Source organism: Gymnoscopelus microlampas, assembly GCF_963454915.1.
Source record: "Gymnoscopelus microlampas genome assembly, chromosome: 14".
Taxonomy (NCBI): domain Eukaryota; kingdom Metazoa; phylum Chordata; class Actinopteri; order Myctophiformes; family Myctophidae; genus Gymnoscopelus; species Gymnoscopelus microlampas.
This window is the reverse complement of record NC_139951.1, coordinates 29,120,432-29,139,656: the sequence shown is the minus strand read 5'-3', so window position 1 is coordinate 29,139,656 and position 19,225 is coordinate 29,120,432. Positions and strand designations below refer to the sequence as shown.

Below are 19,225 nucleotides of genomic sequence, written 5' to 3'. Positions count from 1 at the left end.
CGGCGCGAACATAGCGTTATAATATATGTAGAGAACGGACGGCCCCACGTATTCCTTTCAATGAGGTTGATCTGCTACTTTTGGAGATCCCTGATGTCGTCAGTTATACTGTACGCCCATATTTGTCACGTATGCATAGATATAGATTTATAGAAGGACTACAGGTGGAAACTCCATATTTGGAAAAGACTGATGTCATCAGATATGATGTGAAGTACTTGCGAGGCTCCTGTACCTACGGTATATAAGAGCGCAGCATGTGTGATTTAACTGTACTCTTCTATAAAATGAGAGGCTCGGAAATCAGCTTCCGACTTGGTGTGTTTGTTTGTCTGTGAAATGTGGAGCTGGAGCTTGTGTCTGAAAGGAAAATCTCAGGATGGACCTGAAGGACCTCATGCTGCCGTCACTGTGGGACGCAAAGTCTACTTCTTCGGAGGGCCCTTCAGCATGCAGAACTGTCATCGAATTGACGTGCACGTCTTTAACACAGTGTCTTTACTCTGGACAAAGTTGTCCCCAGTGACAACCGGAAGAGTAGAAGGTCCCCTCGAGGTTCCCTCCACACGCCGTGGCCACACAGCTGTGCTGATAGGAGATATCGCCTACACCTGGGGAGGCGGGGAGCCTTACTGCACAGTGCTTTATGCGTTTGACGTCGGCACCCACAGATGGTTCACACCCAGGGTTTCCGGGACCTCTCCGTGGGGGAGGGAGGACCACTCAGCCTGTGCCTTGGGAAAGATCATGTACGTCCATGGAGGATACCAGCAAATTAAAGACACTTCATACAATCATACAAATAATGACATCTGCAAGTTGGACACCACCACAATGGTCTGGGCTTTAATTGACACAAGAGGCTCTCCACCACGTTCTTCACCAGACCAGTCTGCCACCATCATCGGGACAAGGATGTTTGTATTTGGGGTAAACAATCTCGGAGGGGAAGTTAGGTTCAGGCGGGGCTATTTAAACAATGTCGGAGTGTTTGACACAGAGACCAACTGCTGGCTGCAGAGCCAGAGCACACCTTCTGCACAGCATCTTGCAGAAGGTCGCAGGCATCATTCAGCCTTCGCCTACAACAGAGAGCTGTACATATATGGTGGCCACAACAACATGGACATGTTCAACGACCTGTGGAAATTCAATCCGGAGACCCTCTCCTGGAAGAAGGTTGAGCTCAAGGGAGAAGGCCCCTATTCACTGTTTAGGATGTGCTGTTGCATGGTGGGAGATCGTATCTTCCTCTTTGATGGATGCGTCAAACCCACTGAGCTGTACGTCTTAGACTTGCGTCCGAGTCTGAAGACGTTATGCGAGCTAGCAGTTATTCGGTACGGCCTGGAGCAGTCGGAGCTCCCGCACAACATCACGTGGGAACTGGCAGCCATGGCTATACCAACAGCTACTGAAGACAGGACGAGGAGACCTGGTTCTGCCAGACCTGGTTCTGAAAGACCACTGGCGACAAATGGAAGAGGAGGTGGTGGCAGTCTTATAGAATGGGCCTTGTCCCTTCTCGTCTAATTAGTGGATTCGTTACAGCTGTGGAGTTCCATTTCCGTGAAGCAAATGAAGTCTATTGCGCCTTTGTCCTGATAAAGTGGTTTGTTGTAGGTGCAGTGGTCTAAAAAAAAATCACACCCGGTGTGAAGTGAGCGGTGATATTTATGAGTTATTGATTTCATCATGCATCTCGCTAGCCAATCACAGCACATCCTGCAAAGCTTAGCCTATGGGCGTGTTTTCCACAGCATGGCGTCACAGCGAAAGACACATTTTCATGGCTGGGTAGGAAAAGAGGGACAGACCGACCGACCGACCGACCGACAAAGCCTCCTGTAGGCCGACCCCTTGGGTCTGGCAAATACACATACTGTAGCCCTCTGACGGCCTGCTCCACTCTGCCAATCACAGTGAGGCAGAGGGGCAGGGCTGTCACAATTAGGGCTGCATCTCAGGTCCTTAAATTACATCCTCATTTCCTACACTTTGCATCCTTTCCATGCATGTTAGTCCCTCCTACTGAGGAAACGAGAAGAGGAGAGAGGAAAGGAGGAAATGTTGAATGTAAATTCCTCTGCAGTGTCATTGTCGCGGGGCAGCCCGTGCCCTATAGACTAACAGGGACAACAAAAACACACACACACACACACACACGCACACGCACACACACTCACTCACTCACTCACTCACTCACTCACACACACACACACACACACACACACACACACACACACACACACACACACACACACACACACACACACACACACACACACACACACACACACACACACACACACAAAACGAACTTTAGTGTAAAGTAAATGTAATTCAGTACGCACAACACAAAATCCCCTGCTTTTACAGTAATATCTGCTAACTTGCTTGTGACCTTCTCTTACCAGGGGTAAGGTTACACATTACACCTGGTTCACCCTGCATTGTCATCCTAAAGCTGCAGGAGTAGCTTCAGGGCCAGGCTTATGAAAACACTGAAAGAGCGTACTTGATGCTTTCCTTTCATATACTGTAACCCTTTTTTTTTTTTTTTTAACTTTGTCTTTATTTTTCACAGACAAAACAAACGTTCAAAAAGGACATTACAATAAGGAAAACAAAAAACAGAACGAAAGAAAAAGACAGAACAGTAAAAAAGAAAAGCAATTAAAAAAAAAGAAAGGGACAATACAGGGGGGGGGGGGGGGGTATACACTATTCATTTACTCTTATACATATGCCATTTCTCCCAACGTTTCTCAAAAATCTCTGCCTTAATCCTTAAATTATAAGTCATTTTTTCCATAAGACATATTTCTTCAATAACATCACACCAATGTTCCTCTCTAGGAGGGTCTGTTTTCAGCCATTTCCTTGTGATGGCTTTTTTAGCTGCCAGTGTCAAGATTTTGAACAGGTAAACGTCCTCGTGTCCTATTATGTCATCTGGTGTCAAACCGAGATACAAAATCCGGGGATCACAGACAATCTTGTAGCCCATTACTGCCTCCAAAACCCGGAGAACACTGTCCCAGAATGACTGTATTTTCTTACATGACCAGAAAATGTGTGAATGATTGGCGTTCGGATGCCCACACTCTCTCCAACAAAACTGCTGCTTACTCAGTTGTTTGCTTTTGATTTTAGGTGTAATGAAAAAGCGTATTAAATTCTTCCACCCAAATTCCCTCCATTGCTTAGAGTTTGTTGAAGATTGTTGTGTGGATACTGTAACCCTTTTAGTATGCTACAGTAGTATAGAATTGTGATTCTACATTAATATTAGCTCATTCTAAACTTACAGCGCTACAGTGTTCGTTGGTACTGTAGGTGGTGTCAGGTCACGGTCATGGGTCATGGCAAAACTCAAAGCCCCTCTCCACGTTCCGCGCATTGTTACACAGACAGAAGCGCTCAGGGTGAATTTAATGAATGGACACTATTTAATGATCGCTGAAGTGAAAGTTCTATCACAACACTATATAGAAGGAGACGACCTCACAAGATGGCGCCCGCCCTCCCGTTGAGTTCAATGGACATCATTAACATCTTGTGAGGTTTGCCGCTATTAAAAAAAACACAGTATGATGTCATGGTCTCTTTTGTTATGTATCCTTTCGTATTTTTAAGTGGATATACGAAAAGTGGGTTTACGGCGTGTATACCTGCCATGCAACAAAACTTGTGAATTTTAGTTGAAGTTGCTCCTCAGCATTCATTAGTCCTCCCATGGTGTAACCAGGGGAGGGTACATCCCAGGAAAGATTTTAAAATATAAACACGTTTTATTTTCAGAATCCGTTTTATTTGTCACATCACAGGTTTACAGGTCAGTGGCAGTGTTGCCAGATTCTGTGAGAGAAACAAGCAACCAGGTCTAGGAAAACCAGCCCAAAAGAAGCGACTATGGGCCACATGCATGAGCACTTTAACATATACATCAGCTATTTGAAAATAGCAGATCTACAAGCTCACAATGCGTCGCGTTGTGAGATTGTAGATCGGCTATTTTCAAATAAAATCTTGCGGGGAAATTATGATAAGCAGATCTGGCAACCCTGGTCAGTGGGTGAAATTAATTGTCGTGCATGCAAAGATAGGATATATACAGGATACACAGCATGATAAGCAACAGGTATGAACATGAGGTTAGATGTAAGGTGCGAGAGTGGTAATTGAAAATGGTTGGCTTGCAAGCGGTTAGGGCACATGCCACATGGGCTCTAATGCCAAGCAGCTTTTCCCTGGTTCGACTTAATGTCACTCCACTACTCTCTCTCTCTCTCTCTCTGTATTTCCGGTCTCTCTCCACTATATATCTATCAATTAAAGGCTCAGAAAATCCCCCAAAAATAACTTTATGCAGGGCCTGTATTGTCCTGCATTGAGACGGGTGCTTTAGATCATTTGTTCTCAAAGTGGGGTCCGGGGATCCCCAGGGGTCCTTGAGGGAGTTCCAGGGGGTCCCCAGATAAATGATGGATAGTAAGGAACCAAATGGACCCTTATAGGTCTGTAACTCTGAGAGTGTACAAATGGAACCAAATGGACCCTAACGGGTCCATTTGGTTCCATTTGTACACTCTCAGAGTTAAATTAAGATTGATTTTCACAATATAAATTGTGGTCCCAGAGATAGAAATGCCATTAAATGGGGGTCCGTAGCCTGACGCATGTCAAACTGGGGGTCCTTGAAATTAAAATGGCTGAGAATCACTGCTAGAGCCGTAAAAATCTTCTCTTATGGGGTCCCTGGCATATCTTTTCAAATGGGGGGTCCGCGGGCTAATAAGTGTCAATTTGGGGGTCCTTGACATGAAAAAGTTTGAGAACCACTGCTTTAGATGTGTGGGTCTTGCAGGGGTCCAGCAGTACAGTCACGTTTTCAACGATATAACCACATTGGGAAAAAGTGAATAGCCTCATACTTTCCTGTGCTGTCCTCTGGGTATGATTTGTTTAGTTTTTTTTTGTTTAGTTTTTTTATATTCTGGATATATTCTTACCCAGGAATAACAACCAAACAAAACAAACAGATGCAGAGAGATCAAGCTGAACAACAGTGGAGTTACTGTGAAAATGTAATGACCCAGAGCAAAACAATGTACATAATAAAACTCAACACGTCCTCTGCATCCTCTTCACCCAACTCACCTAATATCCTTTGGAGTCTAATTTACATATTTTGTTAGTCCAAACAATTATTTTTCACCACATGGAGACCATTTTCAGCAGTACTTCATCTTCCTTTCTGTTTTTTTTGTTTAGTTATGCTATTTAACCCATTAAGACCGGGAACGCATCTGTGTGTCATTTTTAGATGTCTTTGGCTATTCAAAAATAGCAGATCTACAAGCTCATAGCGCGGCACCGAGTGCCGCGCTATTAGCTTGTAGATCTGCTATTTTTGAAAAATCGTGAAAATTTGTGGCAAAATCTTGGATTATATATTTTTTTAAAGCGAATATTTGTAAAATATTTAGTTCTAGGAAACCCCAGAAGCAAAGATTTTAGTTAAAAATGTCAGCCAAAAAAAAAAAAAATCTAATATTTATAACTATATTAATAACTTTTAATGTTTTTTCTAAAATATCAGATCTACAAGCTCATAGCGCGGCACTCGGTGCCGCGCTATGAGCTTGTAGATCTGCTATTTTTGAATAGCCCAAAGTTCCCGGTCTTAAAGAGTTAAAAGGTCAGTAGTGTATTCAAGGGAATAATTTCAACTCCTCTACATTGTTACCTCCGCCAACGGATTTGGACAGGTTATGTTCTTGTTCCATTTCATTTGTCTGTAAGTTTTGCAAAATACCTCGACACCAGACAGCTGGATTTTCATGAAACGTGGTGGGAAAAACAACTAATGCTTGAGTTGCAAGACTATCAGTGATGCTTCTGAACAGGATCAGGACACAGATATGGGGATTTGAAGGCAGAGATCCTTGGCTTATTGCTGAAGACAGAAATTGTTATACTTCTGTGGTTAGAAATTAAAATGGTACTTGCCGAGGAAATGTGATGTTATCATGGCTGCAGGCTGTTAACGCTGCGTTCACTCACATGGGCAGCTATAAAGCTACAGGCTACCATTCGTTTTCAATGGAAGCCAGCGATATGATGAAGATACGAAGTGCCACCCGACATTTGTAGCTGTTACAAGATCTACAAAGATCTACAAAGCTAAAAGTTGAGCTGGCTTCAACTGCAGCCACAAAGCTACAAAACGAGCAAGTGTTGTTTAAACATTTCCACACACCTTCTCTCTTCACACAATTCCTGCTTGTGATGAGGAGAGAAAACGAATTGTATCCGTCAGCCAGTTCTGTGTTCTTTTTCCGTCTTCTGGCTTTTTATTATCCTATGATTGACGTCAACGAGTGTGTTGATCAACACTTCAACAGCGACAGATCTGCTGCGTTGCTTTGTGTCTTTGTAGCTGGCAGTGTGAACGGCCCATCTGACTGAACCTTTCAACAGCATTTTATTGCTGCACTTTGAGCTTATGACAGTGAAAACAGTGACTCATGGGGGGGTGGGGGTTATTAGCATTTCCAAAGCTTATTAGTTTATGTGCAGGGTTGCCAGATCTGCTAATTATCGCATTGCGACGCGTTGTGAGCTTGTAGATCGGCTATTTTCATATAGCTGATGTATATGTTAAAGTGCCCCATAGTCGCTTCTTTTGGGCTGGTTTTCCTAGACCTGGTTGCTTGTTTCTCTCATAGAATCTGGCAACACTGTTTATGGGTGCACTGCATTGGTCTATTCTCTATTGAGCAAAACGTTGCCTTGATAAAAGTTGTCCTCATTGTGCAAGTTAAGACGGTGTGCAGGTTATTTTATTTTATTCAGGGCACGGGGTGTGAAAGCATGGTTGTCTTTCGACATCGATACAATACGAAAATTGCCGACGAGTATTTTGCATCACTATTCATAAAGATGCCCCATTCATACAGGTTGATGCTTTTATTCACAGTGAAAAATAAAACTCGCTCCGAATGAAAACCACATTGCTTTATTGCCACATAATATTTGTGTGGATGCACTCATGACAAAAGTAACAGTTTGAAAAAATATATATTTTCCGACTAATTCATCACAAGAAAATAATGTACCTGGTGTGTAAGGGCCTTTACACTAGACCCCTTAACAGGAGACGTCACACTGGCTGCAAACGTCATACTGGCTCCAAATGAAACCCATTCTGTCAGGTGTCGCTAGGACGCGCCTCACTAGCCAACACAAGAAGAGGGGGTTGGGGTGCGCCGAAACCAGCGCACCCCAAAACAACAGGTTGAGAAGTGATTGCATGAAACAATCACTTGTGCATCCAGTCTCAATGTTAGTAAACAAATAATTGGTCTATATAGGCTAGCTCCTGTGTCCTTCGTGATGTATATGCTGTACATCCGCCCTCCACCACCCTTACCTTTACCCTGCCCCCTCATCTAGCTGCATACTACTCTGACATGCACAACCTGGAAGCTCATTGACACTTACATTATGTATATGGCCATGTGGGGAGGTGTCCTGCATAAAATGTTATGGGAATCCATGTTGATGAGCCATATACCCTCACCTATATAGAAGGCAGAAACCTGGTATCTCCGTAGGTCATGTTTTTATGTTTTTTTTCCACTTCTGTATTTTACTTTGTTGTATGGCAGTGTAGAAAAGAAGAAGTAAAAGACACCTTGTGAGTGTGCTATTTTTCACTATTTAAAACGTTTTTTCCCCCACCTTTTTTGTGCCTATAATGACATAACGGAGACACTGGGTTCAAAGTGGTTGGGTTTTTATAATATTGAACCAAAAAAATAATTAACAAATAAATATCTACATTGGATCCATTGGAACACAGGTTATTTTTTCCATTTCCTGAAAATGCATGGTTTCGGACACACAAGGTTTCTGCCCAGTATAGCAACGAGTAGTAAAATCGATGTCTGCAGGGGACACCCATCACTGTATACTACCCTCTCTCCCCTTCACACACTCACACATGTGGCTTAAGCGTGCTCCCCCCCTAAACATATTCGCATTGATTCCACATGTTTTCAGGCCATATTTATCAGGAAAGCTGGCACCACACACACACACACACACACCCTCTGTCCCTGCCACATGCGTATATAGAGCCTATTTCCAGCAAGACCCATTTAAGAGAGACAGGGCCCCTTGGGGAATGGCAACCGCTTGTGCTGACACTGTGATACCATGCAACTATAGAGACTCCTGCTACTGTTGAGGCCACTCTGCACTCTGTCTTGGCACCAAGCACTATTAATATGCCTTTCATCTGTAATGAAAAAAAAAAGAGAGAGAGAAAATTGATACTCTCCCTGTTGCAATGTGGAATTCTCAGATCTGGCAACATGGTTACAGGAAGCCCCACCCCCATTAGTTGGTGAGGTTTTCCTTAGGTTCTTTAGTTTGCTATGCTTGGTTAGGCCAAGAAGCAGTTTTATGCTCTTCTGTCTCATAAGGTTGCATTGTGCAGTACAGTAAGGCACACAAATGTGGTGTCATGACATTGCGTCATGACTGGCTGCATGCACACACCAATGTTGAATGAAGTCTTACTGTGAGTCATCACAAGAGCAATCTGGGAACCCATCGTCAAATAAAAAGGAAAAACAGCGCCCCCAGCGTTTTTCACTTTTGCATTTGACTCTGGGGGGGGGGGGGCGATTAACTAGACCTATGCGGCTGGAAACCGGGGTTTGGACATGCCCTCAGCCCTCCACTTCCGGTGATGCGCCGTTCACACTAACAATATTTCTCCACGGAACACTAACACCATTTCTCCCAAAGAACATGGATCGTTTTGGTTATAGGCCCACTTGTTTCTATGATGAAAGAGCAAGTTAAAATGTTACTAACTTTCCGTAGTTTTGTCGGCTCCGAGGATGCTATTGTTAAATGAGTTTCGGTTTGTTTCCAGTGGGAAGCGAGCGCACAGATGTAAATCCCGCCCACTACATTTGATTGGGTAAAGTGCGGCCTGCTTCCTGATCTGAAGGCACGCCCACTTGTAAGCTAACGCGCACACGTTCTGAACGGGGCTACCGACAGATTCAGTAGCGCAGCTCTGAATCTGTTCTTGAGAGATTATCAAAAGAGTAAACTCTCTTACTCTTCTATAAACCGGGTGGTGAAATTGTATCTTGGGGTGTGTTTTTCCCTCTCTCCCTCCTTATCCTCCTTATAGCCTGTTTATCCATCAGTGATGGAAGCAAACTCAAGAAGCTACTGTAGGTTAATAAACTATTGAGAGAGTGTAGACGGGAGACCAATCGTTTCCCGTTCTTTATTTTCTTTTGGTATTTTCTTTGGTGCTGTAGACATATTGCCTTGCTTGATTGTATTGTCACTGCCCCCCCCGAAGGGAGTTGTTAACTCCAAGCAGAGAGAATGAGCTCCCTGGGCTGGGGTGGAAGGGTGGGGGGGGGGGGTGGTGGGGGGTGGCAGCGCAGAATGCTGAGCGAAGCAGAAACAATGGAGGGTGTGTGATTGAGAGCACACGCACGTGTGCGTGCACACGTGCATGAATGCCAATGTGTGTATGTTTACACACATCTTTGCATTGTGTGTGTGTGTGTGTGTGTGTGTGTCTGGATGTATAGAGAGGAAGCAAAACTACCAGCTCTGTGCATGCGTTTGTGCACTCTCACAAACCTCTATGTGTATGGATGATAATAGTGAATGAATGTGCCATAACACTAGGTATGAGGCTGGGGAACGTGTGCGTGTGTGCGTGTGTGTGTGCGTGTGTGTGTGTGTGTGTGTGTGTGTGCATGTGTGTGTGACATTGAAACCGATCATCTGCCATTCATAAAGTATCAGGGGACTCAATATAAGTTTTCCTGCTTGGCAGAGTTGGAAGATGAATTGCACACAGCTGGCCTAATTCACTGAGTGATAAACACAGCCTGGGGTCACAGACACACGCACGCACGCACGCACGCACGCACGCACGCACGCACGCACGCACGCACGCACGCACGCACGCACGCACGCACGCACGCACGCACGCACGCACGCACGCACACACACACACACACACACACACACACACACACACACACACACACACATACACATACACACAGCATACTTTGACTGCTCCATCCTCTCTATTACCTGTATTACCTACTGTACATATATATATCCAGCGGTTCATTTGTAACTGTCAAATGTCTCAACAAATGTCTTTTTTTTCTCTGAAGAACGGTTGTTGCTATATCAGTGGTGCTCAAACTTTCTCTTGTCAAGGTCCCCATGCCGATCCCCATCAAAATATGTTGTTCCAGGGACCCCCCCAATAGCAAAGATTTGTGTTAAAAATGTTGTACTTTTTTTTTTTAATTCAAAGATCTTTTTGACTAAGCTAATAGAGCCTCCCTGCTTGCTCAGGGGAGAAATTTTATTTGGACCTTCAGGTCAGAATTTGTGTCAAACCAGACACAGGATCTAAATGTCTCAATAGAAGAGCAGGGAAACCCCAATTGTATAAAGTTATGTTGTATTAACATACTCTACCATATAGATTGGACAAAATATAATTTATTATATTTACAGTAGGTGCAATGGTGCTGGGAGTTGCCCCCCACGCACGCACACGCACACGCACGCACACACACACACACACACACACACACACACACACACACACACACACACACACACACACACACACACACACACACACACACACACACACACACACACACACTCACACTCACACTCACACAAGCATGTCTGGACAAGCAGTTCTCATGAGGTCTTGCAGGATGTTGTAAACAGTGCTGGGGCTTTGTCGTTGCCCAAACACTCAGCAGTGAAACCTCAGGGGGGGGGGGGGGGGGTGGGTGGCTCAGCCAGTTAGTGCATGGACCACTTGCTCCTTGTGAGTCACGAGGATCCGAGTGTGAATAGGCTCTATGAACAGCAGCCATATTGGAAATAAATTGGGCCCCTTCCTTACTTCCTTCACAGGTGTTACCAATGATACTAACGAAGGCTCTGTTCCATTTAGTGTATCACAGTGGTTCTCAAACGTTTTAATTTCAAGGACCATGAGATCTCTGAGAGAGTGTACAAATGGAACCAAATGGACCCGTTCCATTTGTACACACTCAGAGTTACAGACCCATACGGGGCCATTTCGAACCCCCTCAAGGCCACTTTGAGACCCACTAGTGCAGTGTTTCCAGCAAGCCAACATGCACAATATCAGCACCCTGACTCTGTTTGACCAGAATGGAACAGAGCCTTAATTAGTATAATTGTTAAGATCTGTTAAGGAAGTAAGAAAGGGGCCCCAATTTATTTCCAATATGGCTGCTGTGCATAGAGCCTATTCCACTCCCGTCCTGCCTTGCATGTCTCCCTTCTTTCTCTCTAAACTCGAGGGGGGAGGGAGGGAGGAGAAGAACAGAGAAAAAGCTGAAGCAGAACATGAGTTACATTCAAATGTCATAGTGTCGGGGGAGGGGGGGGGGGGGGGGGGGGGTCACTCATGGTTGAACAGGAGCAAATCCTTGCCGCTGTACCCCTGGGATGGGTTCGGCGACAAATCAGACCGGACAGTCTCCCTCTCTGCAGGTGCAAAAAAAAAAGAAAAACAAGGCTATTGGATAACAATAAATATGGGTTCTTTACTGTCTCTGTCTGTTGTCCCTCTCTTGGGTCAATAACGGCGTTTAGTATCTGTGACCTAGGTCCATTATGCTGTTAAGGGTACGGTGCATGCAACCGGGAGATGTAAAACACTACTGTCTTCTTCTGTTTCATCTCTCACCACACTGCGACAGTGGAGAGCAGCTGAGATCATCCTGTGGCTGCGCGTGTGCGTGTGCGACTGTGTGTGTGTGTGTGTGTGTGTGTGTGTGTGTGTGTGTGTGTGTGTGTGTGTGTGTGTGTTTGTATTACTATACTTGCGAGGACCAAGTATAGTAGAATTTGAAGAAATATACATTGTGAGGACCGTTTTCCTGGTCCTCGCAAGACAAATGGCTCTTTTATAGTTAAAAAAACATTTTTAGATATACGTTTTCAATTAGAAAAACATGCAGGTTAGGTTTAGGGATTGGAATTAGAGTTAAACATGATTTATACTTAGTTGAGCGCCAGTGTCGTGCACCGAAAAACAGCCGATCTATAAGCTCACAACGCGTCGCAGCGCGACGCGTTGTGGGCTTGTAGATCTGCTGTTTTTCGGCTTTAGGCTTACGGTTAAAAATGGCAAAATATATATATTTTTAAATGACATTCATATATGGCTGTCCTAAAGCGTTGATGTCCTCACAAGTATAGTAATACAAACCTGTGTGTGTGTGTGTGTGTGTCTCTCTCTATATGAATGTCACTGTGTCATATTTCTGTGTTCATGCCCATGCTTGTGGATGTATGGACATAACATGCGTAGGTGTGTACAGTATGTTCCCGTGCTTAACGTTTGATCCTTTGTTGCTGCCCTACACAGTACATGCCAGTAGGCATACAGGGCAATGCAGTAAAGTCAGTATAAGTGCAAACGTTTACCGTACACACACTCACACACATGCTTTGAGTGTTCCAGCACAACCTTTTTGGCCATTAATTTGATTCTGGGGCAGCAGATGCCTCTTCACAGCCCAGTGGGGCATCCTGTTCCTTTCCACCACGTTCTGTACTCCACGACCTGTATGTCTGCTCCACAGCTGCACCTGCATCAACCTCTCCCCACAGAGTATAGAGTCACAACGCCTCTCCCCGCTCTGCAAAAACCAATAAACAAATGCATTAAAGACACATTGAGATGTAATGCTTTTTCGCCTTTGCCTCTCTTTAGTTCAACATTAGCTGAACCTCAGTCTTTTTCCCCCTTTTTTTGGGGTCTTTTATGCCTTTATTGACAGGACAGTAAGGCTGACAGGAAATGGGGAGAGAGATGGGGAGTGACATGCAGAAAAGGCCGTCGGGAACGGGACTCGAACCCCATGACACGCTGTGAGGCTCCACTGAGCCTATAGGTGCCTGGACCGCTACGATACGGCAGCGGTCCAGGCCTTTCATTTTGACTTTTGTCTTGTGTTTTGAGGGTTTGACTCTGTTCGCATGCAGAGCAGACATTGCTTGCAGTTGTGTGTGTGCGTGCGCACGTTTGTATGTGTGTGTGTGTGCGTATAGGGGAGGGTGGGGGGGGTGTCGCAACACAGCCCTGCGTAGATAACCCGTCCTGGCGGGGATCTGCAGTGGATCCAGGGTTAGGATGGGGTCATTGTGTAACTGACCCCAAAATCGCCATCTAGAGCATACATGGGCAACTGGCGGCCCGGGGGCCACATGCGACCCCCACCTTCACTTAATGCGGCCCGCAGGTTAATATCGGAATACTGATATATTATTGATTTCAGCTGTTATTACAATTGCAAACGTGACTTGCTTTAATTACTACTACTAAATTAGTAGTAGCTTAATGACTAGTATTAAAATTCTATTGTCTTTTTTATGTCCAATGTATTTGTATTTAAGTTCATAAAGTTAACATAAGTATAACTAAATGCATTTGTTAAATAGTTAAATAAAAATGTTACTTTTCAGGATTCCAATTCAAAAATCACACCCTGTGTGAAGGTAGCGCCTTTGATACATTTTGTCATCGATATGTGTTTATAATGTGTTTATATAGCCATGTGTCACGTGAAGCTTGACCAATCACTTTGTTGACGGGCCTGACCAATCAGAGCGTGGACGGGTCTGACCAATCAGAGCGTTGACGGGTCTGACCAGTCAGAGCGTTGACGGGTCTGACCAATCAGAGCGTTGACGGGTCTGACCAATCAGAGCGTTGACGGGTCTGACCAATCAGAGCGTTGACGGGTCTGACCAATCAGAGCGTTGACGGGTCTGACCAATCAGAGCGTTGACGGGTCTGACCAATCAGAGCGTTGACGGGTCTGACCAATCAGAGCGTTGACGGGTCTGACCAATCAGAGCGTTAACGGGTCTGACCAATCAGAGCGTTGACGGTGAACACGGACAAAGTCAGGTATAGAGCAGGACCCGCTCGAGCGGCTAGCGCCGCTAAAAATAGCTAAAAAGAAATCTGAATTCCAATAAAAAAATTGCAAAAATAGCAGCGCGACGCGTTTTGAGCTTGTAGATCTGCTATTTTTGCAATTTTTGTGTAACTTAGAATGGCCCAACAGTATATGCAATGTGGCCCTCTGGAGTGAGTGTGGAAATATATTGGCCCTCTCCATCGTCAAAATTGCTGATCTAGAGGCAAGATCCCTCCCACCACCTCAATATAACGACCACTGTCGGCGAGGAGGAAAGGCCGCCAAGCCCTCTGAGCGGAGTTGCTTTCCACGTGTTAATGAAGGGCAGGCTGGGGGTGGTGATGGGAGGGAGCTGTGGGGCCGCTCAGTACATTAGCAACACATTTTGACATAATTTACAGCTCTGCGAGGTGCTGAGTAAGACAGTACTGTAGCACATGGTGACATTTAGCCAGGCGTTTTTGTGAGAAGACGTCTTGAACTAAATCAGAGGCGTTTTTTTGTCGGGGCCGGGGTCGATGATAGTCTGTCATTATGTCTGTCCATCCGTCCAGCCCCACTTAGGCCCCAAGCAACATACTGTATGTCGGAAAGTATTGACTGGATTGCTATGGAATTTGCTTTGCACCTTCATGATCTCCCCCAGAGGATGACCTCAACAGCTTTTGGTGACTGCACGACCTTTGCTAGTGTCCACTAGTACACGAGATATCTCAAAATGTAATGGGTGTATTGCCATGACACATATATGAGGAGGACATTCATGCTCCACAGCAGTGATCATTTCGTCAACTAAAAATGATCGTCGACTACAAAAACGAAATAAAAACTACTATGTAAAACTAGCTATGAAGACTAAAACTGTGACAAAATGTATTGGCAATTTCCTCAACAAATAAAAACTAGACTAAAATGTTAGGGAGGGACTAGTGGACAAGAGATCCAGTAGAATTAAGACGAGTCATTTCATGCTTGGTTGTGCGCAGGTGTCGCGCCACGAAAACAGCTTTTTTTCGGCACACAGCTACTGTAAGTATAAATCAGGCATTGCGACGCCATCACGGCGCACCCAAAAAAAAAAGATGGCTAAATCAACTGTAGATTTAGTTGACTAAAACTAAAACTTAAACATTTCAAATTACAAAAATATGATTAAAACTAAATTGGATTTTATTCAAAAGACTATGACTAAAACTGAATCAAAATTTGTTGTCAAAATTAACAGTGCTCCACAGAGCATGACCCCATGACGGTGGCTCCCGTCATGCCAAAATATCTAACAGGCAGATTGCAGGATGAAACCTACTTCAGTGACCAATGAGGCCTGTTCTAAAATATATGCCCCCCCTGGTTAATAATCATTTTAATCTGTCTTTCCATTTATATCTCCACTATTGAGAGCACAGGGCTCTAAGGATGTTGTTGGTTCAAACCGGCGTCTAGTTTTTGTTAATGCTTTTTTATTTAACCTTTATTTAACCAGGATAGTCACCATTGATATTAAACAATATTTTTTTGTGGGAGACCTGACTAAGACAGGCAGGAGCCTAATAAAAACATAGCCTAGTTACAAACAGGGCCGGACTGGGACCAAAATTCAGCCCTGGCATTTTGGTCCGAACACATTTCACATTTCAAAAGAAAGTTCAAGTGGCTGCTAGCAGAGACTCTTATTCATGAGTAATATCATAATCATAATATCATCATAACTTGTGCATTCCTGCAAATGACCGAATAAAATAAAATGCAGTTTACAGCTGTAAAATTGTAGCCAAGTTGGGCCAAAATCCTTCAGACCTTTTGTAGCATTTGTATCTATCTATAAAAGCCAAATTGAATTGATATAAATGGCCAATGTCTGTGAACCGTCCCCTCTCCTCCTCTCTCATTCCACTCCATTACGCTTTGAGATTGACCTTTGACATGATTTCTTTCAGTGCGAAGTAGTTGTTTCTTATCATCCCTCAGTACGCCCCCCTCCCCTTGGCTGCAACAAAGCCAGAGCTGATTGCTAATGCCTTAGAGTCTCACTTGGCCCTGAGTGTGAAGTAACACCAAAGCAGAGGAGCAAGGGAACACCAACCAGTTCACACAACAAATTGGCCCTTTTCCTTCATTCATCATGGCTGCTCTGCTGCTCTTTTTTTAAAGCCATGGAGCCATGCTGTATACATATCAACTGTTTTCCCGGCTGAGAAATGACGAGTACGAGTGGAGGGTAATACCAAAATTATAGGTGTGATCCAACAAACGTTTGTGTTTTATTTCTGACTGTCAATATGGAAAAGACTTCAGAATATAGATCACTCATCCTTTTTGCTTGGGGGGCGAGAGAACTTGAGAACTCCCCGTGGCTGCAAAGAAACGCAATTACGGCGAACTCCTGAAATATGTTACTGATGCATGTGAATGCCTCATACTGTAGCATGTGATGCAACCCTCAATAGACGCTTTTATCTCAGTCTAAGGTAATGCCTCACCACAACCAATAACCGCTCTAGTGGTAAGAAGATCGTTCAAAGGTACCTCTAGAGTGTGACAATATCAACATGCCTGGTGGTAGATTAAAATGTTTATGAGGCTCGTTCACCATATTTCCACTCTGTTGGGATGGGCCTGGTTCCATATGTAAATGGATCGCACTCTCCACTCCCCTCTCTTCCCTGGCAGTAAACTTGATTAAAGTTCCGTACCGGGCCCTCTCTCTCTCTACTGAGGGATTGCCCCGGTTCAATGCAATTTTACATGGCAGCAGATGAACGATCTCACTCAGTGCCGGAGTTACAGAGCTCTGGCAAATTTATCACGAACGGCGGGGTGAATATAGACATCCATACCAAAGAAGAGAGAGCGACAAGGTTACGGTTGCCGGCGCATTCAATCACAGCGAGGGGAATAGACCCCTGTCTCTATTTTTCTTCATCACTCAGATGCAAATAAAACTCATCCGTCAAGCTCGTGACAAGCCCTCAACAGATAACTAACTGCTAGCATAATCATTGCCTCACAAGCCGGGTTGCCAGACCTGCTTATTAAAATTTCCCCCGCAAGATTGTATTTGAAAATAGCCGATCTACAAGCTCACAACGCGTCGCATGGCGACGCGTTGTGAGCTTGTAGATCTGCTATTTTCAAATAGCCGATGTATTATGTTAAAGTGCTCATGTGGCCCCATAGTCGCTTCTTTTTGGGCTGGTTTTCCTAGACCGGGTTGCTTGTTTCTCTCACAGAATCTGGCAACACTGCTCACAAGTCTCATGCTGACTGTGGGTATTTTCGCTTGCTGCTCACTGCTGGTTAGCCAGCTGGCTACTTTTTTGGCCGGTCCTTTGTGTGTGTGTGTGTGTGTGTGTGTGTGTGTGTGTGTGTGTGTGTGTGTGTGTGTGTGTGCGCGTGTGTTTGTGTACTGTGAACACTTCTCGATACTCATTTGTATGCTCTCGTGTCCCCTGTGCGCACGCATATTCCTGTTATCTGAACCAGACTTTCAGTTTTAATCGAGCATTAATCAATATGTTCCAATCATTAACCGCCTCTGAAAAAGGCAACAACAACAAGTGAAACCCCCGTAGTTGGAGTACTACTGCATAAAAACAAACAACTTTTACACATGAAAACAAAATAACTTGATGCGTCAATATGTCTGAAACTTCATTTCATACTCCTGCGTCGGTAGCCCCAGGCTATCTCGTATCTCTTAACTTTATTAGTGAGTTTAAAGGGAGGTGTCCGGACGTTTTTCAGCGCTCTCCATCCCGCAGGAAATCTCTTGAGGGACCAATCAGTGGCTCAGTAATCCTGAGGCCTGATGCTGGCTCCCATGTCTTCTGTCAGCGGCTCCATCATTCATTCATTTTTGGCACTCAATTTAAGGTAAAAAAACGCTGGCATGGGTGGGGATAAAAAACGATGTTTTAATCTCAGGCAGTCAACGTGTTAATATGGGGTTGTGGTATAAAAAAGTTTGAGAAGCTCCTCCGTCTCAAAAGCATGAAGTATTCAAAGGGCCCTGGCGTCTCCCTGTCATTCCGCTCATGTCATAAGAGGGTCGCTTTATAACTACCAGAATCAGATGCTAATTATTTCATTACAGTAGTAGAGTGACAAATGCACCGTTAAGTATTTTGTCTGTTTCATTCGAATGGTATTTAAAAATGACCCCCCTGTTTTCTGTGAAACTACTGTATCTGTTCCATGATGTCTGCCAGAGCGTTCATTCAGCCTCCCAAATCACACACCCCTACCTCCGAGTTCCCGCTGTGGGAGAGGCAGCTGTTCTAGCTTGCTTATTATATGGGTTGGCGTGTGTCAGCTTGAATGTTTTTTTTTATTTCTTTTTGTTTTATTGTTGTGTTTCCCAGGGTCCCCCGTAGGTCCTGGAAACCGAGGTATATGTGCAACCGTCTGCTGTGAAACTTACTGATTTGTCTGGGCATCTCTCACTGTGTGAGAGAACGACTGGGCAGCTAGCTCGCTAACGGCACCACGCCAACCTGCCTGTACAGCACAGCCAACAAGCCCCAGCCAGCTTGTCCTGCCGCCCCAGTCTCAGAAAACGAAAGAATGACTAACTTTCCCTGAGATTTAACCCTGCTTTTGAGACTAAATAGACTCAGATGGTGGTCTGGCCTACATGGTTGTCTGTCTCGCAGTGTTTGCCTACCATTGTTCACCCTAGCATTGGCTAGGGTGAACAATTAATAATAAAATAATCTAAATCACAACGCTAGAATCTCCAAAATTTCGTATCAAGCAGTGCTCCATTCATCTCTCCCCTTTTCCCATACCACCATGTGTGTGTGAGGGTGTGTGAGTGTTTGTAAACAGTTCACATTGAAGACGACAAACAACAATTGCAGCTTGACTTAAAAAAGAAGAAAAAACACAAAATTCCAATTGTTTTCTGAAAAACGTATGTTTCTATATCAGTAGTGCTCAATCTTTTTCATGTCAAGTTCCCCCAAAATTATAGTTATTATTTGGCCGCGGACCCCCATCTCAAAATATGTTGTTCCAGGGGGTACCAAAGCAAAGATTTGAGTTAAAAAGTGTTCGCTTTAAAAATATATATTCAAAGATTTGCACATATTTTCTAGATTTTTCAAAAATAGCAGATCTACAAGATCATAAATAGCTTAAGTGTGAAATAATGCTTTTTTAGCTCAAAT

The 19,225-nt window shown here is 44.3% G+C and overlaps 1 protein-coding gene across 1 annotated transcript; it reads left to right on the top strand.

The window, feature by feature from the left end:
• Positions 1-339: 339 nt before the first annotated feature.
• Positions 340-1,533, top strand: LOC311060155 (kelch domain-containing protein 3-like; the record flags this gene model as incomplete). The annotated part of the gene is made up of 1 exon (XM_084078285.1): positions 340-1,533. The coding sequence occupies one exon, from the start codon at positions 340-342 to the stop codon at positions 1,531-1,533; it is 1,194 nt and encodes a 397-aa protein (XP_083934411.1).
• Between the last annotated feature and the right edge of the window lie 17,692 nt (positions 1,534-19,225).